This window comes from Coffea eugenioides, chromosome 9 (genome assembly GCF_003713205.1).
Source record: "Coffea eugenioides isolate CCC68of chromosome 9, Ceug_1.0, whole genome shotgun sequence".
Lineage (NCBI taxonomy): Eukaryota > Viridiplantae > Streptophyta > Magnoliopsida > Gentianales > Rubiaceae > Coffea > Coffea eugenioides.
The window spans coordinates 21681714-21708792 of NC_040043.1; the positions used below are offsets into that span (position 1 = coordinate 21681714).

General features: G+C 37.4%; 2 protein-coding genes across 2 annotated transcripts; one reads left to right on the top strand and one right to left on the bottom strand.

The window, feature by feature from the left end:
* Positions 1-621: 621 nt before the first annotated feature.
* LOC113782361 (protein FAR1-RELATED SEQUENCE 5-like) lies at positions 622-1439 on the bottom strand. The gene is made up of 2 exons (XM_027328254.1): positions 940-1439; positions 622-886 (listed from the first exon to the last, which is right to left on the bottom strand). The coding sequence occupies exons 1-2, from the start codon at positions 1437-1439 to the stop codon at positions 622-624; spliced, it is 765 nt and encodes a 254-aa protein (XP_027184055.1).
* Positions 1440-21616: 20177 nt separating this feature from the next.
* LOC113782362 (zinc finger BED domain-containing protein RICESLEEPER 1-like) lies at positions 21617-25456 on the top strand. Its single transcript, XM_027328255.1, has 4 exons — positions 21617-21874; positions 23862-23949; positions 24042-25028; positions 25083-25456. The coding sequence occupies exons 2-4, from the start codon at positions 23886-23888 to the stop codon at positions 25454-25456; spliced, it is 1425 nt and encodes a 474-aa protein (XP_027184056.1). The 5' UTR covers positions 21617-21874; positions 23862-23885.
* The last annotated feature ends 1623 nt before the right edge of the window (positions 25457-27079 follow it).

The following is a 27079-nucleotide window of genomic DNA, read 5'->3' on the forward strand; positions in this document are numbered from 1 at the left end:
CCAAATAAAAGCTAAAGCCATGCCCATTTTATACTAACCGAAAGTGAGTCAATTGATGAACGGCATCCCATAAACATGTGTTCATCAAATAAAATCGATGTCGGCTCCGATTCTGAGACCTGTATTATTGACACGACAATAATGTTATTTTATAGTGAATGGTACCTAAACTTTACTTAACATGACAACGATAACATTGTTTTAGCATAAATGTTTACCATCATAAAAATTGGATCCTTACCGTAATCTGTGTAGTTCTTGGCAATCTAGATTTTCTTTTTAATCTATCAATTTAGCGACCCAACTTTGCATCACTTTACTTCTTTTCCTACTGGCATGTTTTTTAATGCCTCTTGTGACTATTGCCTCTCCCATTTCATTTACAAATTGTGTCTTATCACGTTCTTCCACATTTAGATTTTTATGATTTTGCGAAGGTTGCTCTTCATTTTCTGAGAGGAGGAGCTCAACTCTCTTTGCCAAATCGGATATGACGATGATTACTACTTTACTGGTATCCTCCGACATTGCTGCTCGAGTAGCGACCTTAATCATGGCTGGAGCGAGCTCTCAATAACGAGTTCAAATGATTACTTTTGGATCAGCCACAATTTCCTGTCCTCACCGATCAAAACAGTCTCCTGCCCGAGCTCTTTTTGTCCATCGTCTCTTAACGTATTCAGGAGGAATTGTTTTTATGCCCACAATATCAAACACCTTCAACGCGTGCCCACACAAAATTCCTTCATTCTCGTATTTTTTGCAACTACAGCATACACTTAGATCATTCCGATTGAATACCACTATTCTTTCAGGTCCTCCATCATACCTCATGACCGCAAACTCACAAACATCCCTGCGCCTTGTTATCTCAATATAACCATAGCTGTTGACTCACCATAATCATTTTGGAATGTAACAAATACGGTTGGTGAATACGTCTCTGATGCATGCACAAGCATAGGTGTTTGCCTCAACCCTACCATGGGGAGCTTTTGCCTCATTTCATATTCTGCGATGAGTTTATTATGTCTCTTTTCATCAACTACCTGATTGAAATGTCTAAAGAACTGTACAAGGTCGTGATCCAGTTTCAAATGATTTTTAATTGCTACATTTAGGCTTTCGCTAAGTCGGGTGTTTCGTATTCCCACGGTCCATCTTTCTTTCATCATGCACCTTGCCCATTTATCACGAATTCGGTACAGTCCGAAAAGCCATTCATTATTTTCAAGATTGTATTTCTTCACCATCGCCTCCCACACCCTATTGAATTGTTCCACTTCTTCAATCTCATACATGCAGGCATCAAACATGTATGGAAGGTCACTATTTTCCTTATAGTGATTGCCAAGATGTTTCATAAAATTACGCCTTATGTGAAACGTACATAGACCGTGAAACGTTTGGGACATGACAAGTGAAAGAGCAGCTGCCATGGCGTGATCTTGGTTGATTAGTATGGTACTTGGACGCTTTTCACACGTTACTTCTAGAAATGTACCAAACACCCATTTGAAAGAATCTATCGTCTCATCATACATAAGGCCAGCACCGAATATCACAATTTACCTATATTGGTTAAAACTCACAAATACTCCAAGTGGCCGGTATTCTTTATTTGTTTTGTAGGTTGTGTCGAATGTGACTACGTCTCCAAAAAAGTTGTAGTCAATTAACATTCCTGCAGACACCAAAATTTTTATTCAATATTCGCTTTATTATTTTTTATTATTTATTATTCTTTTATTTTATTTTAGATGTCTAAGTTTACAAAATAATAGTTAGTGTTTGTTTATTTATTTTAGTAAATTAAGGTTCATTATTTTTCTAAGAAACCCCATCATGACACGATCACGTAGTCGAGTTTTGAGAAATAGTGTAAACATGAGTATGCATCCTAAATCATTCGATAGGTCTGCAGCGACGTCATCACTTGACCTTGCAAATCTGGGAGTTCAACTGAGCGAAGTGTTAGACAAATTTAATGAATTAATCATGGAGATGGCCGCACAACGGCGCATGATTGATCAGTTGGTTGCTGGCAGCAGCAGCGGTGTCCAGCAAGATCTCTTACCTGCTAGCCAACCTGAAGCTCAACCACTACCCCTACCCTATACTCAAACCTCTTTTGCTCCACATTTCGTAAATCTACTTGAGGAAACTTTCACCTGTCCCACTCATGGCCTCCCACGTACATATACACCCAATATCCAGACCAATCCTCTTCACCCTCAAATTCCTCCAAATTATCCACTTGTTAGTCTGAACATGCCATTTGAATCTCAAGGACCATATTATTATTCCACTGCAAAGCCATTCGCACTAGACACCGCTGCACAAGAAAAGTCGAAGTGGGAGAATCCTCCGCGCCAATTGACAAGAATATGTTATAGAGGTTAGATCGATTTGACAAGTTCATGAGGAAGAGCCAAGGCTTTTCGTCCCGATCTAGATACCAACAATATTCCACCTACTCACCCCGTTACCCATACTAGCCACACACTCGATCTGTTTATCATACCACTATTAACCACCCTTGATCCCGTCCAAATTACTCAAACACGCCTGCAACACCACTTTATGTTCTCCACCTAACTTTCAAACTAGACCTCGCCCTCGTTATAATCCAAGACCTGCTTCACCAGTCAACCAGAACTATAACTATCAACAAACCAATGACACCTAAAACCCAACCACATATAGAATCTTCACCAACCTAGGTCGAACCATCAATCAATTATATGAGCAGCTCAAAGCCACAGGAAAAATTTGTACAATACCTTCTAAAGTCTATCCTAAAGGATTTTAACTTGATTATGACCCTCAAGCCATCTGTGCTTATTATTCTGGAGCTCCCGAGCATCCCACCAATAATTGCTGGGCATTGAAATATAAAATTCAGGATATGATCGAAGCAGGAGATATAGTGCTAAGGAAAAGAGGAGAACAAGGACCAAGCATAAGTACGAATCCCTTTTGCCGAACACAAGGATACCTTTGAGGCATTTACTCCCAATGAAAAAATTTGAAAATCCTGAACTAGTGAGATCCCTCCCTCTTGAAGGGAGTTTCGATAAATTCGGGGAGATATCTTTGGTTAAAATCCATGAAAATCATTCATGCGTGTGTCTTTTGTTTAACTATATTTTTGTAAATAGTTTTGAATCAAGTGGCTTTTGAAGACACGTCTTGCTTAACAAGTAACATGCTATTAAGTTTGATCTTTATCTTGAAATTCAATAAAATGTACAGTTTTATATATACTATGTTACTTACGCATTCTTTTCAGATGACCAAGAATAAAATTCTCTGATCCTTTGGATATCATTGTTCCAAAATTTGATGGCAGCAATCTCGATATCTCACGTGTGACGTCCCCACTTCTCCCTAAGGCGAACCAAAGAGTATCCGCGGGACGCCTGCCCAGTTCTCGCCAGGACTCATGCAATTTCCGTCCAACCTTAATACAATACTAGATGTTACGATTAAATATCATAAATACAATCAGTGCGTAAGCATTCAAGCTTATCAATATTCAACAAAGCCATTCGCACTAGACACCGCTGCACAAGAAAAGTCGAAGTGGGAGAATCCTCCGCGCCAATTGACAAGAATATGTTATAGAGGTTAGATCGATTTGACAAGTTCATGAGGAAGAGCCAAGGCTTTTCGTCCCGATCTAGATACCAACAATATTCCACCTACTCACCCCGTTACCCATACTAGCCACACACTCGATCTGTTTATCATACCACTATTAACCACCCTTGATCCCGTCCAAATTACTCAAACACGCCTGCAACACCACTTTATGTTTCTCCACCTAACTTTCAAACTAGACCTCGCCCTCGTTATAATCCAAGACCTGCTTCACCAGTCAACCAGAACTATAACTATCAACAAACCAATGACACCTAAAACCCAACCACATATAGAATCTTCACCAACCTAGGTCGAACCATCAATCAATTATATGAGCAGCTCAAAGCCACAGGAAAAATTTGTACAATACCTTCTAAAGTCTATCCTAAAGGATTTTAACTTGATTATGACCCTCAAGCCATCTGTGCTTATTATTCTGGAGCTCCCGAGCATCCCACCAATAATTGCTGGGCATTGAAATATAAAATTCAGGATATGATCGAAGCAGGAGATATAGTGCTAAGGAAAAGAGGAGAACAAGGACCAAGCATAAGTACGAATCCCTTTTGCCGAACACAAGGATACCTTTGAGGCATTTACTCCCAATGAAAAAATTTGAAAATCCTGAACTAGTGAGATCCCTCCCTCTTGAAGGGAGTTTCGATAAATTCGGGGAGATATCTTTGGTTAAAATCCATGAAAATCATTCATGCGTGTGTCTTTTGTTTAACTATATTTTTGTAAATAGTTTTGAATCAAGTGGCTTTTGAAGACACGTCTTGCTTAACAAGTAACATGCTATTAAGTTTGATCTTTATCTTGAAATTCAATAAAATGTACAGTTTTATATATACTATGTTACTTACGCATTCTTTTCAGATGACCAAGAATAAAATTCTCTGATCCTTTGGATATCATTGTTCCAAAATTTGATGGCAGCAATCTCGATATCTCACGTGTGACGTCCCCACTTCTCCCTAAGGCGAACCAAAGAGTATCCGCGGGACGCCTGCCCAGTTCTCGCCAGGACTCATGCAATTTCCGTCCAACCTTAATACAATACTAGATGTTACGATTAAATATCATAAATACAATCAGTGCGTAAGCATTCAAGCTTATCAATATTCAACATCTGCCCAATCATTTCATCGAGACCTCGAAATACATCAATATTCAAAATATACATCAATCACAAGTCTAGCCCCAAAGTGCAACGGAAACCCTAAAACAAGAGTACGCCAAGAGGGGTTTCTCCAACATTTCTCCAAGTCCAATCTTGTTAAGGAAAACAAATCTACAGGGTGAGCAAAATGCTCGTGAGGCCAAGAACACACATGCAAGCACGTTGTTCAGGTAACAAACCCAAATAACAGTTCAAGTGATAAATTACAAGTAATTCATAAAGCCAACGAAATGTAAACAGAAACAATTCAAGGATATGGTAGCTCTCAGGAGCTAAGTTCCACTTGCTTTACCAGTTCATTCGTATATCTTCCCGTGATGACTCTCCATCAATCAGGTTGATATTTTCAAACCATAGATCACCACTTACTTCTCATCCGTCCACCCTACAGCGCTTCGGGCCCGCACGACATTTATAAGGCTATACTCCACGAGTATGCCAAGCAAGATCTCTCAAATAGATCAAGCTTATCATGTGATTCTCATGGCTCCCCAAGATTCCCGACCAAACCCATGCCGGCTCGAGTCCCAAGGTCGGCGTATAAGTTTGGGCGTCCCCCATGTATCATGTAAGTGTCGAGGAGATTCACTCCAACGACGTATGCAGTCATAGCATACCATGTCATGTATTCAAGCATTTGATAGGTTTAAGCATGTATTTCAGGTCATGTAAACCAGGCAAAACATGTTAAGCATGAGTCATTTGTTTCAAATGAGAACGAGTGCGATAAAGTACACACTCGACTCCATTTTTCAAAATCAAGTAGGCTAAGCATGTAATCAGGTAAGCCAAGCATGAATCAAGTCCATAGAGTTCAAGTAGCCATACACTTGACACTCACCAAGTAGAAGTAGTCTCAACCGAAATTTAAGCGTTCACCGTGGGATCCTCTTGAGGGTCCTCGTGTGCGCCTGAGCACATAATAGTGAAGTATCACTCATATATCCCAATTATCAAGGAAGATTGTACACTAGTACAATCTAAGGAAATTTCATTAAAACGAACCTCAATTACTCGTAAATCGATGTTTAAATGGAGTTTCTTAAAGTACACGGTAATCGAGTTTTCATTTTGGGAAATCAAGTATAAAACATTCAAGAAATATTGAAGGAATAAGGAGCACTTGAAAACTCCCTTCCCTTGAAATTTGGGGGAAAAATTTAGATTTGATACGATACTTTGAAAAATCGTATCTCCCATTCTACATGTCAGAAATTGGAAAACTGGGTGCCGTTGGAAATCTCTTTGAAAGTACTAAAAGTTCTTAGAAGACACTTTTCCATGATTCTAAATGAAAAATATTCAAAAATGGGCTCAAAGTTACTGTTTCAGAGTACTTAAGGTTGTGTTGGGGTTGGTTTTTCGCTAACTTTGGAAATTCGGTAAAATTCACACGTTGCGAGCTAGCCTCTGAAATTTGTAAATCAATTAGAGTTGCAAGTAAGGTTTTTAACAGAAAAAACGGATCAAGAATCGGAGTTTCGAGCACCGAGATACGGTAGCTCAAAGTTAGGGAAAAATTCAAAACTGGTAAACAAATTTCCAGATTTGAGCTTCCAACCTTGAGACTTTAGTTAGGTATCGAAATGGACATGGATTGGTACAAAATTTGGCAGTATAATACTCCTATATAAATAGTATTCCTCTATCAAATTTCATGAAAAAATACCTTCGGGAAGGTAGTCAATCAAACAACCAAAGTTTCGAAAATCCTAAGACAAAACTGCCTTGAGCCTTTTGTTTTCCATTCCAAACATTTGGTCAAAGAAAAATTCCTCAAACATGGCTCATTAGTGTAGACAAAGCCTAAGGAACATTCATGGTACATTTCATAAGTGTTTAGCACCAAAATATTCAGTTAGCAAGTCTACACCAAGCCTTGCATCAAATCTGTCCAAAAGTTAGGGTTTTAGGGTTTTCAAGAGCAGGGCAGGTTCCGTATTTTGATAAAAAATCACTCAACTTAACTCAGAATTGGGCATAGTTTATGGTGTTGGAAAACACATTCATAGAGCTATAATTTCACAGAAGAAATCATTTTGAAATTCGGCACACAACTAGCTCGAATTCGAGCCACAAGTTGCAGCCTCAGCATTTCGTTCCAGGAAAACAGAGAAACAGAACAGCCAACTTTAAATGGTTGGTTTGGCATACATACATGGAACCAGAATGTACATTTTATACCATCGGAAAGGTGGGAATGTCTAGTTTCAAATGCCTCTGACGGCACTCAATTACGACATCGGAGCACAAAGTTATGGATGAAACAAGAAAGCTGGTCTGAGCATGTCGGGAAAAATTCCAGGTATACCAACTTTGTGAAATCAATTCATTTGACCCACCAAACCTCAATATTTTTCAATGAAATTTTATACACCATCTATACAACATATAAAAATCATATATAAGTCATCACAACCTCAAAATTTCGCAGAAATAGGTACGTTCAAAGCAGGGGCAGAATCGGAACTTTTCACCCCATGCATTTCTTGAAGTTCATACTAATAATACACCATTAATCTACCATTTTGAGCACTAAACCAACATTAAACCCATCATCAATCATCACATCAGCCATCATCCAAGAGTGGGAGTTCATAGAGCCCACATTCAAAATTTTCCAACAATAACAACCACCCATATGAATACAAGAGCTTAAAGGTGTTGAACAACCTGCATAAATCAAGATTAGAGTGTTGGATCATTACCTACTTTGGTGGGTGTACAAGAGCAGAATTTCGGTCCCTTGAAGCTCCAAGAAAACCGTGGAAAGTGAGCTCCTTTGATAGCTAGATGAACTCTCCAGGTAACAAGCTAAGTGGTCTTCAATTTTGGTGTGAATCTATGAAGGTTTGGTGCAAGAATTGAAGATGAAAAATGGCAACTTTGGTGTTGTATTTTGCAGCTGATGGTTCGGCCAAGAGAGAGACTAGGAGAGAGTGTGTTTGATCCAATTTTGGCTTCCTAAAGAAGATACAATGTGTGGTGCAAAATCACTCCAAAGTCAACTGAGAATAGTGCGCATAGGGCACGTTTGGTGCTCGATTTTTTTCGCATTTATTTCACTAGTGCACTAAACCTCTAATGCACTTATATTCATACAAATATTATTCACTCTTAATTGTCCCAAAATAATGGTTTAAAGTCCCTCAATTAAGCGCACGCGTGAAAACGCGTATTTCCAATTTAGGCGCGATAAAGTGAAACCTTCAAGAAATTGTTATAACGATCGTACCACTAACTATCACTTGAGTACTTAAACCTAAAATTACCTATTTTAGGACCATTGTACATGTCTCCAAGTTTTCGAATTTATTGTACTCCCAATTGGCTAAAGTTTTCAGATACGTTCTCACTATTTACATTAATCGAGCTTTCAAAAAAATTAATTTTTGAAACGAGCCACCTTAAAAATATAATGAAGTCATAATGTCATGTATTTAAGTCTAATAAGGATAGAAAATAATATTCGGGGCAAATATCCAAATAAATAATTAAATGAGCCAAAAATAGGATTTTTAAAAATAAGAATTTTACGAGTCCTCACATGAGTCTAGTATTAATTCCTCAATTAATCTTTCTTGATCTACTATTGATCATTCTTAATTCTCCAAGGTTGATACACTCCCGATTCAAGTGTAGCCTCGAAAACGTGCACTCGTTATTCCGAACTAAAGGAATTTTTAAAAGTAGATTTTCTAACAAAACGCTTTAAAACTATAAAAGAGACGGTGTTCCATCTAAATGGATTTAAAATGGCCGAAATAAATAATTCAGAAAAAAATGAGTAAATAAATATTTAAGTGAACTTGTAACACTCGATAAATAAGAAAATTTTTGGGTCCTCACATCACGAATGTGAATTTGGATTTCAAAATAAAAGGAGTAGCGAAGAGACATCCGAAAATGTTTCAAAGAGGCCCGAATGGTATAAAGAGAAACTCAAGCTGAATTGGGATCAAGTTAAGGAAATAGAAATCAGTGGTCACTTGATAAGAAGCAGATAAATGCAGTCTGTCATGATCAATATTATCAAAAGGATTGGCCCGTGGTTACCATAAAAGGGTCAAATCATGGCCATTCAGACGAGGAGACAAAGCGTTGAAGTAGCTTTTGTCGGCGCAAGATGAGGTCAAAAGAAGAGTTTGCCCCAAATTGACAAGGTTTTTTTATTGTCAAAAAGGTATTGCCTGGCGAAGCACTTATTTTCACAGATATGGATTGACGAGAGTTTTCCTCAATCGATTAATGCAGATATAGGTAAAATTTCGCATTAATGAAAGTTTCCTTTCAAAGTTAATGTAAGGAACAAAATAAAAATCGGGCACCTTTCCTTTCCCATTGAGACATTTTATCCCTAGTGGTCCCTTTTGAACTTGCGGAATGGATCATTTCACTTGTCAACCCCTGAGAATCGCAAACGCCATATTGGGGCAAATTTAGTTTTGAAAAAGAAAAGAGAAAAACCCCATATTGGGGCAAATTTAATTTTTTAAGGAAGGCTGAAAGAAAAGGAAATGAACAAAAGAAAATCTCAACTAAAAATAAACTGGGGCAAATTTTAAAAATTTTAAAAGATGAATGGAATGACGGAAGGCCAGAAAAAAAAGAAAGGAAAATGAAAGAGAAGAGAACCTCAGTTGAGAATAAATTGGGGCAAGTTTTGATTTAACTCTAAAATAGTGTTGACGCAACAATGCGATCTTAGATCATTTAAACTATTTTTGAAATCCACCTTCAAGCCTTAACTTTTCTAAGCACCCCACCAGACCCCATTACAAAAGCTGAAAGTTCTGACTTCTGTTCTTTGCAATATATTTGTCAAGAAATTTTCTAATTAATTGGCACATGATGTTCATATACTGATACCAGAAAAAAAATTTAGATGTATTTCTGAATTGATTAGATTTGAGCTTGACACTGCTCATCAGGTGAAAGTTTACAAGGACACCTTCAAAAGAGAAAAGAGATCATTATAGAAAAAACAAAAAAAGAAGAAAAATGATGATGATAAAAGAAAAAGAAAATAAAAAGGTGGGGGTAACCTTAGTGAAAACCCGAAAAGACGCTAAGGTAGGATTTTATGAGGAAAAGTGAGCTTGGAATGGAATGGCTGATGACTCAGTTCATTTTGATTCCTCTTCACATTATGATTTTTCTACCAGCATTGAATTTCCGACGGCCGATATCCAAAGGTCAAACGGGATATTTTGTTAGAGGCCAAAGTATTTTGGTCATCAAACATAGATTGTTGAGTTTGTGATTCATCTCCCTAAGATTATTTTTCCTTCAATACAAGTTGATGGTTATTTTTGGCATTACATTGACTTTTATCATTTTGTATAAAAGAAAATTTTTAGGTGTTGCATGGTTTCATTTGTCTCATTGGATTTTATCAAATAACAATCTCCACGGTTTATCGAAAGTGCATATGTACAAATTTTCATGTTCAGTTAGTATTGAAAACTAAAGCAGCTTGGATGGGGTTTGCGGTACAATGTTGGGTTTTGCAGCATCGAGGGAAAAATATCAAAATACTTATGTTTACACGTTTCTTGAAAGCTAGACGGGTCGAATGGTGGTGGCATTATTTGTTCTTTCTCTTGCAGGTCCATACGTGTTTCAAATAACAAAATTCGAGCAAATTTTTTATATAATTATGGAATGTCACCCAAGAATTGAATATTCATGGTTTAGACCGTGGAAGAGGTGTGAATCAAAGTTTTAAGGAGGAGAAACAATGCCATAATGCAAACCGAATGATCGGTTGCACAATAATTGGTTGAAATTGGGGCAAAACTTTTTGAAAAGATTCACCTGGTGATTATTCAAAAACATTTTCAAGCACTAATGTTTCTTTCTTGGCAATTTAATTTCCTGTTGGTGAGTCTCAACGTCCACCGCGCACCCTTCTATCCCTTCTTGGCATATCAAAAGATCAAATTTAATTTTCTGTTGGTGAGTTTCAGCGTCCACTGCGTATCCTTCTACCCCCCTTCTTGACAAATCAAATTTAATTTCTTGTGGGTGAGAGTCTCAACGTCCGCCGCGCACCCTTTTACCCCCTTCTTGGCAATTTAATTTCCTGTTAGTGAGTCTCAAAATCCGCCGTGCACCCTTCTACCCCCGTTCTTGACAAATCAAATTTTATTTCTTGTTGGTGAGTCTCAGCGTTTACCGCGCACCCTTCTACCCCCTTCTTGGCAGATCAAAAGATCAAATTTAATTTTCTGTTGATGAATCTCAGCGTCCACCGCGCACCCTTCTACCCTCCTTCTTGACAAATCAAATTTAATTTCCTGTTGGTGAGTCTCAGAGTCCGCCGCGCACCCTTCTGCCCCTCTTTTTGGCAATTTAATTTCCTGTTTGTGAGTATCTTGCGGGGTTTGAATTTTATCCCACCAACATCGACAGACATGAGTTTTATCCCATTGACCGCTTTATTTTGTTGGGTTTGGGTTGTATCCCACCAACCTCGGCAAGGTGGGTTTTATTCCACTAACCACTTTTATTTTGTTGAGTTTGGATTTTAACCCATCAAGTTCGGCAGACTTGGCTTTTATCCCATTGACCATTTTTGTGACAGCCCCACCTCACCCTAAGGCGAACCAAAGGGTTCGGCGGACCGCCTGCCCAACTCTCGCCAGGACTACGGAGTCGATTCACACAAACCCAATATAGTACGTGCAATAGGACCCAAAGAAAATGAACAATCGGAAACTACTAAGGTGAGAACATGTTTACCAAACTATAAAATCATAGTCTCAACGGAATACATTTAATAGACAAGGTTAAATACCTATACATATATTTACATTGGAGTCTTGAACAAATTAACATACAGTGCAATACAAGGTATTCATACTACACAAAATACAATTAGGCTTTCATTTTCAAAAGATCTTAACAATATGACATATATACTAGCTTGACCCTTTTCTTCCAAAATCGTGATTTTCAAGTTTGCCCCCTGTAAGGAAAACAAAGGTAACAGAAAGGGGTGAACTTACGCTCAATGAGGTACCAAACATATAGGGGTAAAATCATGGCCTTTCACGTTTAACCAATCAGATACATATACCCGATATAAACAAAAACAGTTAGACGCAGTGATTCAAAGGGAAAGGATACAAGTGGCTCTCAAGAGCCAGATTTCCATTTCCCGTACTTGATCCGAACCCGTTGACTCTCCGTCAATGTAAATAGAACCAACATATCTGTATACCCCACTTTACACCAATTTTCGTCCACCAAACATACCCCTACCGGGCCTGAACACTTCAACAGAAACAGAAGTGGTAATATTCGATTATACCGAAATCAAAAGTCTCAATACCCAAAGATTCCCAGAAACAGACTACCGTGGTTCGTTATCTAATCGATCAGGCCCTTGCCGGCCGACTCGAGTAACTAGCAACAGGTGTTGAGCTCAGAGATCACAGAAAGGTCGTTGGATACTAGCCTCCAAACAACGTTCGAACAGACTCAGATACAGATAACAGATTATACACAGTAAATAGGCATACAGACAGACAAGAGAACGAGTGTGATAAAGTACACCCTCGTCTCAAACAGAATAAACAGATGATACAATCATTCAAATCATAGATTGCAGGTGCATAAACCAAGTTAAGTAACAAATGAGGGGAGTGATACACTCACCGGTTCCAGTACAGATATTTCAAAAGTTTTTTATCCAAAGTGGCTTTAATCTCCGAGAAACCCTAAAATAATCAAGATAAAACAATTATAGTTTGCACATCCACAAACCCCGTAAATGGAATGTATAAAAGAGGCTTGACTACATGTCGTACGCCTTTCCAGGTTAAGTACTAGTACAGAAGAATAAAAATATGACTTTTGAGTAAAAAGATAGCAGTTGGTCCTAGGGTTACAAACAACCCTCAAAACCCTTCATTTTTACTAAGATCAACTCAACTTGAGTGAATCGCGTAGCCCTAAAATTTTGGACAGCATGCCCTCTGTATTTTGCTATATTCCAGCCATTTATGGCTTCATTGATTTTCCTCAAGTCAGTCCAATTTAACACATAAAAAATCTCAATACAATAGCCCTTCAACTAGGCTCAAGTTCATCCAAATACAAAAGCAAGTCTAGGAATGCGACTAGAAATCAAGTTTTAAGGACAAATGCTAAATAGCAGGTTTGACGTCTCTTTAGCGGAACAAACACAACCGAAACTACACTTATCGGATTGGGGTGCAATTTATACCGTTTCAAAACTAAGATAAAGGCCTACAACTTTGATGAAGACCACTTAGTCCAGTTCGTAGTGTATCTAGGTCAAAATTTCAAATTACAGAACCAGCATCTCACAATCAGACTAGTTAACCGCACTATGATTAAATGACAATAACTCAGGCTACCGAAGTCCAATTGATGTGTATCTTATGGTGTTTCAAAGCCAAGAAATATACTTACATTTCTTATGAAGGCCTCCAAAGCTAAATCATGCATTTTCAGAGTCAAAAATTGAAATCCCCACGAAGACAGAAAACTGTCCGCGAAAATAGGGCTTATGGGCAGTCAAGGGTATTTCAGTCATTTCACATGCTACGGTACTCCGATCGAGATGAAATTTTACAGGAAGCTATAAAACATCATTTTCTACAACTTTCAAGTTTTGTACTAAGCCTAATTCGGCCTCTAACCTGGTCAAACAGAACCGGGCAGAACAGAGCAAATTGGAACCCTAAAACTGGAATTTTCGCATAAAATTGAATTTTTTCCGCAAACAATAGCAATTAGCACACAAGGGATCCATTTAACACAATTTAGATCCATCAATTCAAGGCCAACCATAGCCATCATATGAAAACAGAAAAAATTCCCAAAAAAAATCAGAAATTTAGCTAACTTCACTCTCATCCGTAAAATCACCTAGTTAGCTACCATAAGTCACCAATTGAACATTATTAGAACCAAAGAGTGAGTTCCAAGCAAAATACCTCAACTCCCCAAGAAAGGTAGTAGCTTAGGGGTTTTGCTTCCAAAACAACTCCACCAAGACCTTCAAACTCCCTTAGCAAGTCAATTTTTTGGACTAATTCAAGAGTTAATCAGTTGGATTTCAAGATTTATGCAAGAAATGGAAGATATAGTTGAAGCTTTCTTTTCTTTTCTCTCAAGGTGGAGTTCGGCCAAGGAGGTATGAAAATGAAGATGATTTGGGTCAAAATTGGAGTTTTAGTAAAGTGAAAGAAAAGTTAGGCAAGTCAACTTTGGACTAGGTAGTGACACTTGGCACTTTGTTGTTGCTTGAAGTTATTTTCTTGTCTCCCCATGGGTAATCAATCTAGGTAACCTCTAATTATCTCCTAACACCTAGGAATTAAATCCCTTTAGGCAAAATTTAATCTAATTGGCCGAATTTCTCTCACTTAACGCACTAGCGGGTCCCACGTCCTATATACTTTCTTTATTTCTCATGAACTAACTTATACTAGAAAAATGTTTTAAAAACTATATTTACTTATAAAAATCTTTAAAAAAGCAATATAATAGGGTTTCATGAAGAAAATGCATGCAAGAAAAGAAAATAACATATTATGAGATAAAGAAAATTTACCGGTTCTCACAGTTTTTATCTTGTTGAGCTTGGATTTTATCTCACGAACCTCGGCAGGCTTGAGATAAATTTACAGCAGGCACGGGTTCTTATCCCACTGATCGATGTTATGGCAGGCTCAGGTTTCATTCTACTAACCAATTTTACGGTAGGCGCGGGTTCTTATCCCACTGATCGATATTATAGCAGGCTCGAGTTTCATCCCACTGACCAATTTTACGGCAGGCCCGGTTTCTTATCCCACTGATCAATGTTATGGCAGGCTCGATTTTATCCCACTGAGCAATTTTAAGGCAGAATCGGGTTTTTATCCCACTGACTGACGTTATGGTAGGTTCGGATAATTTTACGGTAGGCTCGGATTTTTATTCCACTGACCGATGTTATGGCAGACTCGAGTTTTATCCCACTGACCCTTATATGTTTACATGTTTCAGTTCACGGCAGAATAACTACAGATAAGTATTTGGTGTCTACGTCTTTCTCTCGAGTCTCTTCGAAACTCAGACAAAGAGGGGCAAACAGTAGACACCAAAATTTTTATTCAATTTTAGCTTTATTATTTTCTATTATTTATTATTGTTTTATTTTATTTTAGATGTCTAAGTTTGCAAAATGATAGTTAGTGTTTGTTTTTTTATTTTAGTAAATTAAGGTTCATTATTTTTCTTTTTTAAAAAAAATATTTTTTGCATTAAATTTCTGAAAAAAGAAAATTCTCACAAAATTTGTTTTAATCTTTTTCAAATTCAATTGCTTCATAATAAAATGAAAATTTGTAAGGCAATCTCATTTAGGAATTTAACTTTTTTTTAGTTACTCTTAATTGGCTTTGAAAAGAAAAACAAGATAAAAACAAAAACAAAAAATGGGTGGAACACATGCAAGAGGGTTAAGTGTATGAGGTGGACAATAGACAAGTGTCTCTATATTTTTTCTGACACCACAACACTAAGGAGTTAGGTGGCAAGGACACTTGTTAGAATAGGAAAAATCTGGACATTAAGAAAAAAACAAGCAAAGAAGGCTACGGGTACTGGAGGAAAGAAAAAAAAAGAAAAGAAGACAAAGAGAAAGAACTGAGGGAAGAGCTTCGAGCTGGTTGGAGGAAAAAGAGTGAGGAAAAAGGAGGAAAAAGAAACCAAGGGAACTTAGGAAAATCTGGGAAAACAAAGAGGAGAGACTGAGAAGGTGACGGCTGAAGGGGAAGCAAAAAGAACAAGAGGGAATCGTGGACAAGCAAGAGAGAAAGGAGAGAAACTGGAAGTGAAAAAGCAAGAAAGAAAGGAAGAAAAGAGGGTTTCGGCAGAGAGCAAGGGAAGAAAGAAAAGAAGAAAAAGAAGAGGGGGAGAGAAAGAGGGGCTGCAGAGGATTTTAGAGGAAAAATCTGGAACCAAGAGGGAGAATAAGAGAGCTTCGGGTAGGGCAAGAAACAAAAGAGGAAGAAGAAAATGAGGGTTTCAGCTGAGGAGTTGCAGGGAAGAAGAAACAAGCAAGGGAGGAGAAAGAAAAAGGAGAAAACAAGAGGAAGAAAGAAGGAGGAGAGTCTGGGGAGATCAGAGAGGAAAACAAAAGGCAAAAGAAAGAAAAGCGAGAGAAAATCAGGGAAGGAAGAGAGAATTTTTCTGTTGGAAAATTTCCGATAATGCTGATGTCGCGCCCCATTTTTTAAAAGAAAAATAACTTGTTGATAAAAATGAATTTTGATTTATTTGAGTAAAAATGTATTTTTGATTAATTAGAGAATAAATAAAATAGGTCTAAATGGGACTTAAAAGTGCGACGATTTTGACCCAAAATAATAGTTTAAAAAGAATTTTTAATAAAAAATAGGAGTCGCCACTTGGTATTGAGTTAAGGTGTACCAAGTCACCTAAAATGAATTTTAAATAAAAAAAAAAGCAAAAAAACCCTTTTTAAACGACTCCAAGTCCTCGAAAATCAGAGAAATGTGTTCGGGAGTCACATTTGAAGAAAGGGAAGGCAAGGATAAAATCCAAGACATCCTTTCAACCTAACCAAGGCTAGTTGCGTGATCTAGTCAAAAATTTTCTTATTGTAACCTAAAAGTTTATCACATTTGGATGTACTATATGAATGCAAACCCTAGACCTAATGCATCGGGGTCAACATGTATTTTCAAATTTTAATTAGTGCAAATCGCATTAATTGCGATGTCCAAAGTGATTATTTGAAGAAGTCACGAATGTGCAAAATATGAGACTCGAAGGAAAATAAAAGAAAAGGAAAGAAAATAATGATATACGAAAATACATGACCTAAAGGAATGCATCATAACGGGTGCGGGGAACTAATATTCGTGACTTTTAATTTTCCCTTTGATAGAGGGAATACAAGCGTGCTAAGGCTAGAAAGCCACACTTGTCCATATCCCATATTCAAAGGGTATTTTCTCTAATTTAATCAAGCAAATGTACTAATATACTCATAAGTTTCCTTAAATGAAATGCAAGTCTAATATCATGTCTCACACATAGGGATAAGGAATATACATATGGGGAAGATGGAATAAGGGATATATATATAAAGGAAAATATGGGATAAGGGATATACGTTATAAGGAGGAAATGTCATGCAAAATGATAAAACCCTAAAAAGTGAAAAATATGCATGAAAATATAGTGATTGTGTCACACAAAAATGGTCTAATGCGCGAACAGTTCCTAAGGGTCTAGCATTAGACTAGTCCATGTCTCTATTTTCTCACTGGCGTTGGACTAGTGAGAAATCGAAAAAAGGAATCATAACAAGCGTTGGACTAGTGTAGAATCGGGAAAGGAGCCACAACTAGCGTTGAACTAGTGTGATGACGTCACACATTGATTATAACTAAATTAGTCATATAAAACATGATAAAGCAAGTAAACACATAGGATCACATAAACACAAAACACATAAACATGATATCTAGATGTAAGATTCTAAGAAAACGAGTAACATATAACACACAAACATGCAAACACATAAAGCAAATTAAGCAAATAAAGCTTTAACTATTACATTTGAGGGGCCCTAACTACAATCTAAAGGGGTAAAGAATGAAATAAATAATAGCCTAACTATTACAATTTTGGCATTTAATTGCCTTCCAAATAATTAAAAATTAAATTAAAATAAATACACAAAATTAACAAATAAAGTGGATAAAGAAATAAATAAAAACATGCAATTTCACACATAGAGTCACACAGGAGCACATAATATCAAGTAAATCAAAATAAAGGAGTAGAATGTACCTCCCTTGAATTGGTGACCAAATGAGATGAAAGATTTTCTTATTTATCCTCCAAAACAAATAAAAAAGGTCAAGGCGCCACTTTAATTAACAAATAATCATATGAAATAAACATGAAATTGAATCACTCAAAGCATCCAAATAAAATAAACAACCTATAGTCAACAAATTAAAACAAACAAGGACCCAATTGAAAGAATTTAAGAAGTTTGAGGGGTCAAGTCATTATTATTACAAATATTAAGGGGTTTAAATTAAAATAAAATAAAATAAAGAGATTAAGATGAAGCCTACCAAAATCAAATGCTAAACTTCACAAAATGAATGAAAACCCATTTGCTATAGTTAAACAACAAAATCCCGCAAAATTTCTTATTATTTTACTAAGAAACAAATCAAAACTATCAATCTATCAAAAAATTATTAAACCTCTAAATTTTATCCTAAAATTCCTAAACAATCTGTCCGAAAACACATTAAGACATACCAAAGAAAAAAAACCTTTTAAAGGAACAAAATTGATTAAGTTTTCCAATTTTCTGAGCCATATCAAAATAAAGGAAAATTTGAGGGGTTAAAATGCAATTTTTCTTTTGATTTGCATGCAAGCTACGAAGAAGAAGAGTTTCTGCAACTTTTCTTATGCTTTTAAACCTCAGCAACCTCATGCAGCGAGAAAAAACTTTAACAACAACAAGGATCGGCCTCCAAGTTCTCATTACATTTCATAAACTCATCATCAAGACACCATGTTATGCACACAAGAGAGAGGAAAATCTGGAATGAGGAAAAAGCTAGCAATTCTAGGTTCATTCAAGAAAAACTTTCCACCAGTTTCTGGGTTTTCATGCAGCACGGATGGAATCAAGATCCAAGCGAGTATCAAACTTTCAAGCCAAGACAACACCATTGCACGAACCCAAATCACATTCTTTACATCCCCAAGAGTTCTTAGACGCAGATTACAAGCACAAACATGGACCAAAAGTACAACTTTTTAGTTTATCAACTATACAGACTTCATATACACAAGAAGTGAGATGATTACATATGCCGATTACTAAACACAAGAGGTGTTCATGGCTTCTAAATTGGATTCACAGTTTCGGATACTCGTTAAATGAACAAAGGAGCCGACACCAAACCTATCAATAGCGCAACAACATCACAAAGTATAATCACAGTCATTGTCAACCACAGTCATGATCATTTATTCGAAAAAAATGCAGTCTGGACGAAGCCTTTTTGCTGCAAATTCCTGCTGTGAACTTGCAGTTCATCCCACACATGTATTTTCATACAAAAACTCAAACAAAACCTATTATTTCATCAATCTAAAACCGACAAAACTCCAACCCATTTAATTGACATGATCTCAACTATGGTGCACAACTCTGGAAGATCAAACAGAGAAGATTTGGATGAAGAAAACCGCAAAAGAAATTGGCTCTGACTTTTGAAAAAAACAGACCAAACCTGGGGACCAACAAGAAACGACAACTGTGTGGCCATGACATCAAGATCTAACATCTAACCATTTCTAATACTCTTTTAGTAAATCTTTAGCCATTAAAACACAGATCTTTGAATCAAAAGAGATCACAAAAAGGGGAACTAACAGATGAAGTATGCATTAACCGAGAAAACTCATGCGAGGGTTCACCGAACTTCATAGAAAGGGTTGAGTTGGCTAAATCAAGGTGTATTCGTTACCTGCGAGTAGTTGATAGACTGAATCGATGGTGAAGTGATGTGAAGTCAGTGGGCAAACTTCGTAAGTCTGGTGAAGCAAAAAAGTTAAGGTCTCGTCCAAAGCTCCTTCCCAAATTTCCCCAGGTTCCTCTCTAGTTTTTCCCTCTTTTGCTTTGGTTCCCCTGTCCAGAAACCCTCCTTGTTCAGCCGTTCCTCCCTCGCTCAGCCTCTCTCTCTCTCCCTTTCACTCTCCCGGTCTCTTCCTTGTTTCTTTCTTACTCCCTCAGCCGAAAGCTTTTCATACCCAGCTCCTTTCTTTTCCTCCACTACAAGAAATTTGATCTTTTGTAACAACATTCTCAGTGACAACAGAAAAGATTGTCACAGTTGACAAATTTAGTGACAACTTTTGATATTATCACAGTTGACCGAGAGTAGATTCATCATCAGTGACAACACGGGATTAATCGTTACAATATAGGTGGCGAGCAACTGGCTGTGTACCGGGAAATCACTATTGTGACGACTTGAAAAAATGTTGTCATTGAAATGGGCCCTATAGTGACTACTTACAATGTTATCACAATGTGGTTACTGGTTCAAAATTAGTGACAACAATTAGTCATCACTGTCTAAAGTAATTGTTCCTAACTCACTTTCATTAATTCTACTATGCCACCCTAATTTTTTCAATATAGCCCCATATGTTGTAAATAAATTTTATTAATTCTATTATGACACCCTATCTTTTACATTTTAGTCCCGTATGTGGTAAACTAATTTCATTAACTCTACCATGATATCTTATCTTTTGCAATTTAGCCTCATGTGTAATAAATCAATTTCATTAATTCTATTATGGTACCCTATCATTTACAATTTAGCATATGTTTTTCATTAGTAAAATGAGGAATGTATTGTAATAAAAATGTATACACAATTTTAATTATTCCAAACTTAGTTAGTAGCTTGTTATGAAGGTAAAATAATATCATGGACTCCCTGCATTGGCAACACATGAAAAATTAGTGATTAGCATAGTATGAAAGTGATGACAAAGAACAGTAAAATTTAATGTGAAATTAAGTAAAATCCTCACAATTGCATGACCAGAGTATATTATTAATTACAATAGTCACATTGTTTATGGTGTATGAATCGGTACTTCTACCAAATACATTTAGTGTTTCATGCATATATTAGCAAACTATTTTAGTTATTTGATCAACTAAAGTGATTAAAAGATTTTTTTGAATCATAAACATATTTTTAATAAGTTTTTTTACTTTTTGAACATTATTTTTCATAGAGATCCAAAAGATCCTATGTTAGTAAAAAAATATATCTAAAAACACTAAATTTTCATATTCTAAAGTTTTAATACAACTTGTGAGTTAAAAAAGCTCAAAACAATAAATAATCTTAGGCTTTGTTTGGATAGCAATTTTTCAAAGAAAAATTACTACATTTTCTATAAATATATTTTCCAATCATCTTTTTACCTTATATACATCAAATCGCTATAGAAATTTTTCTACAAAAAATCCAGAAAAATGCAATCCAAACGAGGCCTTAATTACACATAGATTGGGGAAAAAAAAGAGAGATATTAGGGAAGGCATAATTTTTGTAAAAAAAAAAAAATGCATCAAATAATTTGGTCTTTTGTGGCTAAAAGCGTTAGTTTTTGTAGTTTGCTAAAATGGAAGCGGGAACTGAAAATTCAAGATGTAGAGAGCGGAAGAAGAAAATAAGACAGAACGACGTCGTTTTGGCAACTCTTAAATAGGGTTGTTAGTGAGCCGAGCTACTCGCGAGCTACTCGCGAGTAGCTCGGTCAACAACTCGACTCGAACTCGGGTTGACCGAGTTCGAGTCGAGTTTCGAGTTACTCGACTCCTAATCGAGTCGAGTATCGAGCCCGATTTCCCGAGCTCGAGGCTCGTCGAGTAGCTCGACGAGCCTGAGTTAATTAAATAAAATATTTATAATTTAAATAATATATATTTATTATAATTATAAAATGACCATTATGGGTATAAGTTATATGAAATTTACAATATTACCTTCTTTATAATAAAATCCTATAATGGCAAAAAAGTAATAACATAATTTTAAAAAACACTAAAAAGAAAAAATGTCTAAAAAAAAAGGAAGAAAAGACTTTCTTCCTTCTCAGTTCTCTCTGTGCCGACTGCGGGACTTTCTTCTCTGTTCGAAGAAAGCCTAGCAAAAAAATTCACTTTACACCCTCACTCCGTTCGTCGCCGACGCCGTTGCTCGCCGCATCTGTGAGACTCCATCGCCATCGCCATCGCCTTAACAAGTCCCAAGTCCCAAATCGAAGCTGCTCTCTGACTCTCCGGCCTCCGCCAGTCCGCCGCGCTCTACGTCTCCTGTCGGCTGTGTCCTGCCGTGCTGGTTCATCGCTGCCGAGTGTCGAAGACGAAGCACCAAGATCTCACTAGCTCATCGCTGGTTCATCACTGCTCATCTCTGGCTCACTTAGGTAAGTGCTCCTCTGTTTTTGGCTCTGTGTCTCTGGCATTAAAATGGGCCAAGATCGACTAGGAAACTTGTTATCCTGAATTGATAAGGGGACGAAATCTGAGCTTCCAATTGCAAACTGTAACTGTGGTAGTAGTTTAGATTAGATGTCAAGCGCCGTGGCCCTGGTCCAAGGTAGACATTTTGTCTGCGTTCACCATGCATTGTACTGTGTTATTGCTTATGTTTGGATATTAGATATCATGATGTATGGTTGGATATCGGATTTGCTAAAGCTGTTTATGCGCCAGTGTCAGCTGAAGTAGTACTCGTGCTCATGAACTTAAGTGTTTGCAGTATTGATAGACTTCTTTGCTGGTAGCTCTTAGTTCGTGGCTGAGTTCCTTGGTTTTGGATAAATGATGGCACATATAGATGATAAGAAATGGTGGCAAATCTTTAGGATGGCTGTTTCATGCTTTCATCATTTGCTCCTTTTTTTTTAATTCCAGCAGGAGAGGGGTGGGGATTTAAGAACGGGGAGAGAGCAGGGGGATTGGAACTTTTGGTTTGCCCTGGCAGATATGGATGCCATGATTCAAGGGCATGGTGTCACCATGAATCCAGACATCATGACCTTAAACCCTGAGCTCTAAACTCTATACCTTAAATCCTAAAACCTAAATGGACTGGTGTTCTTTTACACTTGTAGAGTGTCATGCCATGGTGACAAGTTACATGGGGTTGCTTGCTATTAAGGGTACTGGACTTGTAGAAGATGCATACAGGGCATGACGTGAGTCCGTTTTTAAGTCCTTCGAGACTAGGATTAACATCAAACTGCGCAGAGACAACACTAAATAAAATCTCAAGCTTCTGAGCAGGGGTCTTGGCAACTCTGGTCAAGAATGTGAGTTGCTCAACCAACTCAATCCTTCCAGTTCCCTTCCTTCCTCTTGCAGCTACAATCTCCTTGAACTTCTTGTTGACTGTATCCCAGGTGATTTGACTTGGGTCCTTGAACTGTTTATCCATGAGCTTATCTTTTTTGCTCATCATCTTTTCCCACCCTGGACCAGTTTCATTTGCATCATCCTCACCAGCTTCCTTGTCCTCATCTTCTTCTGCATCAGATTCCATACCAAGTTTTGAAGGGTCTTCCTCAAACTCTTGAGTCCTCATCTTCCCCATCCTCGTCATCATCATCTCCATCTTCTTCCTCCTCAACTTCAGGATTCTCCCTATACTTGTTAATCATCTCTTCATACTGTTTATTGTTCTTCTTCAGCTTCTGCTTCATCGAATTTAGTGCCTTAGCATTACTACTGCTCATCTTCTTCTTTGCCTCCTTATTAGCTAACGCCTGATTTAAGAAGTCTTCCAACATAACAAGAGCTTTAATATAAACATTTGGCACCCTGTCAGACTCATTGACTCGCATCACCTTCTCCAATTGCTTATTAATCTTGTCAAAGCTCTCTTGCAGGCTGACCCAGTCATTAATTTTCATAGCATTTTTCATAGTGCTAAAGTTAGTATAGTGCCAAGTGTCATGTGTGTTCTTTTCTAGTTGAGGCTGGCTTAAGAAGGTGAAAATCTCCTGAAGTAAATATAGAGCAGATTAAATTTTCTTTAGATGTTTACAAATGATACTTTTCTGGGGAGGAGAAATTGATCCTGATTAGGAGATAATTGGGAGATTGAAAGTCTTACTGTCCTTTAGGCATTGAGTTTAGGAAGCTTCTGAGCACGGTTGATTAGGTAAACATTTTAAAAAAAAAAATTAGGAAGGTATTTTTGTGTGAAAAATAGATAATGGTGTAAAAAAATATAGCTAAGACTGACTTCAAAATCCTTTGTGTTATGATTTGACCAACTAGGTGTGATGAATTTGCCCAAATTCGGATTTGAGCAACCTCACATGCTTATTCTTTTTCTTTTTCTGCTCCTTCTTAGACTACACTTTGCTGTTTTGGATGTCTTACTACCTTCATGCCTTCTGAATCCAGTCGGGCAGAATCTTTGTCAAGAAAATGCAAAGTGGCACTAGACATTCAACGAGTTGCTCAAGATTAGAAGGCAATGTCGAAGGAGTTGGTAAGCTAAATGTATAATATGTTGGGCAGTTTTTTTGAGGTGATATGCTGGTACTAATGAATGTTTATATTCACTTTATGGGTAAATTGTAGGTATGGCAATTAGTCCTCCCGAGGTATCTTCTATCCCGCGATCATCTGCTCATGATTCAACTACTCCATTCACGTTGGATACCCCTGTTTTCATAAGTAATGATACAACAACAGCTGGAGTTCAAGTATTTGCTCTTGAAGAACAAGAAGAAGAAGAAGAAGAACCAACTGGTCAAATAGGCGGAGACACGCGGGAAGTAACTGAAGCTGAAGATGAATTCCAGATCCCTAAAAGAAATAAAACATCTGAGGCTTGGGATGATTTTGACGAAGTTGAGGAAAATGGATTGAATTATGCCATTTGCAAGCATTGCAAGAAAAAGCTGTCAAGAGGCAAGTCAAAGCAAACAAGTAGCATGTGGAGACATCGGAATAGATGTTCAGCCCGAAAAGCAAGCATTAGAAAGGCTGAGCAGCAAACAAAATTAAATTTCCAGCCAGCTGATGATTCTTTTCCGACTTTGCCACCCTTGAGCGGAAAGTTTGACATGGAGAAAGTTAGAGAGGCAGCTGCACATTGGGTGCTAATGCATGAGCATCCATTCACCATATTAGAAGAAGAAGGCTTCAATCTTATGATGAAACGAGCGGTGCCAGAGTGGAAGAAAATCTCTCGAGCAACAGCAAAAAATGATTGTATGCAAGTATATGAGCTTGAAAAAAATAAGTTGAGGAACAAGTTGAAAAATGTGGAAAGAGTGAGCATCACAACCGATCTTTGGAAGTCGAAAAATCAAAAGATCGAGTACATGGTCATCACCGGGCATTGGATTGATTCTGATTGGAAACTACAAAAGCGAGTCTTCAGTTTTGTACATATACCACCGCCTCACCGAGGAGTTGAGATAGCATCTTCAATTTTTAAAAGTGCAAAAGAGTGGGGCATTGAGCACAAAATTTACAGCATATCAGTTGATAATGCCTCGAACAATGATGTAGCTGTTAGAATATTAAGAGATGACATCTCCAGGTCCAAAAAGCTTCTTTGTGATGGAAAATTGTTCCATGTTTGATGCTGTGCACACATCTTGAACCTTGTAGTTCAAGATGGCATTTCTGAGATTGTGGACATCACCAAAGCCATTAGGGATTCCGTGGAATTTGTGAATCGATCAGAGGGGCGTGCATTGATGTTTGCTGAAATTGCGCAACAACTCCATATACCAGGAAAAAAGTTGCTTTACAATTGTAAGACAAGATGGAATGCCACATTTGAGATGCTGAATTGTGCCATCAAATTTAAGGATGTTTTTCCCCGTTTCCAAGATAGAGAGCAAAGTTACGATTTTTGCCCATCTGCTGAGGATTGGAAAAAAGCTGAAAAGGTTTGTTCGGTCTTGGAAAAATTTTGGGAGTGCACACATATAATTTCTGGTTCAGATTATCCTACGAGCAATTCCTTCAAGAGTTGGTGAAGATAAAAAAAGTGCTGGATGCTCGAGTCAATGATGAAGACCCCTTCATTCGGGCCATGGTTCGAAGGATGAAAACTAAGTTTGACAAGTATTGGGGTGACTGTAATTTGATATTGGCCGTGGCTGCCATTTTAGATCCAAGACAGAAAATGAGGGTTGTGGACTTCACCTACCCTCAAATGTATATACCTTCAGAGGCTTCTCATAACATTTCCACCATTCGCCGAGTGCTCTTTGAGTTATATGATGAGTATGTTGCTCTAGCGGCGAATCCAACAGGAGGGCCAATGGCTTCTAGCTCTTCCCAAAGGCAAGGAACAAATGCGACCAAGAAGACTAGATGGGGTGATTTTGATCAATATTGTGATGAAGTCGAGACTAGCGAACCTCATAAGTCAGAATTGGTTGATTATTTAGACAAGCCTCGCCAAAAGATTGGAGAAGATCTCGATGAATTTGATTGTTTGGGGTGGTGGAAAATAAATCGAATCTCATATCCAGTACTTTCTCGAATGGCTAGCGATATATTGGCCATTCCGATAACTACAGTTGCATCGGAGGCCACTTTTAGTGCCGGAACTAGAGTAATTGACACCTATCGAGCAGCACTTCACCCCGAGACAGTTCAAGTATTGATGTGCGCAGGAGATTGGTGTAGGAATCTTCACGGCATCAAAAAGAAGATGAAGGTCAGCTTTATTGTTTTACTACCAAACTTCTATATTTGAGTTATTGAGTATAAGTTAATTTATTCTTTTGGGAAGTTATGTAACTTTTTTTGTGTTTTTACCTCTATGCTTTTTGTAGGAAGCCAAGACAATCAAACAATTCGACTTGCCAAAGCTTTGAAGATTTATGTTTCTAAATCTAGATTAGCTCATTATTTGGACCTTGTTAATTTATGAGACGTAACTTATTATGTATTGTGGAGTATGTTTATATTTTAAAGCCTTTTTCTTTCATTTGCCGAATGTATGACTATTGTGTGAGCAGGCTGGCCGCTGGTTAATGACATGTTAATGTGTAGGATAAATGTCTAGAAAACTTGTTTTTTGAGTGTGTCGTGTGTGGTATAAGGTTCAGAGGTTTTGCTTGTGGGTTCAATTCTTTTGCTCTTTCCTCTGTTTAAAATGACAGCCTGGAAAGAGCTGTTGCAATTTGCTGTAAAAGGCTCCAGCCTCTGGGATTGCATTTTAATGGTGGTATTGAGGTCATCTTTGCTGGGTCAGGTTAGTGACAAGAGTTTTCAACTTCATTCTTCTATATCCTGTTCAAACACTTGTAATTCTGCTGGACTATGGTCCATTTCTGAACCAGGAACATATTTTTTAACATTTGACATGGTACCTTATTTTAAATGGTACATGCGTGTCTTTTGAATTGATCTGTAGAGTAATTAATCTAGTTGTGTATATTCAAACATTTGGAAACTTCAAGCTCCACAGTTGGGCTAATTTATCGTTATGTAGTTTATGATTGATATTTTCATTAAGATCTAGCTTGTGTAATATTCTGTTCTTATATTTCAGAGGAAATCCCCAGAGGATAGATAGCGCTTCTGCTAATAAACGTATTGCATTCACATACGAACAGGTAGTGGAAAAAAAAATTAACTGTTCTTAG

What these genes read in the sequence shown, in the direction of transcription:
- LOC113782361 (XM_027328254.1), bottom strand. Translation starts at nt 1,439, where the DNA reads ATGGCAGCTGCTCTTTCACTTGTCATGTCCCAAACGTTTCACGGTCTA. An exon ending in CTTGTGCATGCATCAGAGAC is followed by an intron (nt 887 to 939) that starts GTATTCACCAAC and finishes GTGAGTCAACAG; the next exon opens with CTATGGTTATATTGAGATAA.
- LOC113782362 (XM_027328255.1), top strand. Translation starts at nt 23,886, where the DNA reads ATGCAAAGTGGCACTAGACATTCAACGAGTTGCTCAAGATTAGAAGGC. An exon ending in AGGCAATGTCGAAGGAGTTG is followed by an intron (nt 23,950 to 24,041) that starts GTAAGCTAAATG and finishes GGTAAATTGTAG; the next exon opens with GTATGGCAATTAGTCCTCCC. An exon ending in CAGGTCCAAAAAGCTTCTTT is followed by an intron (nt 25,029 to 25,082) that starts GTGATGGAAAAT and finishes TGAACCTTGTAG; the next exon opens with TTCAAGATGGCATTTCTGAG.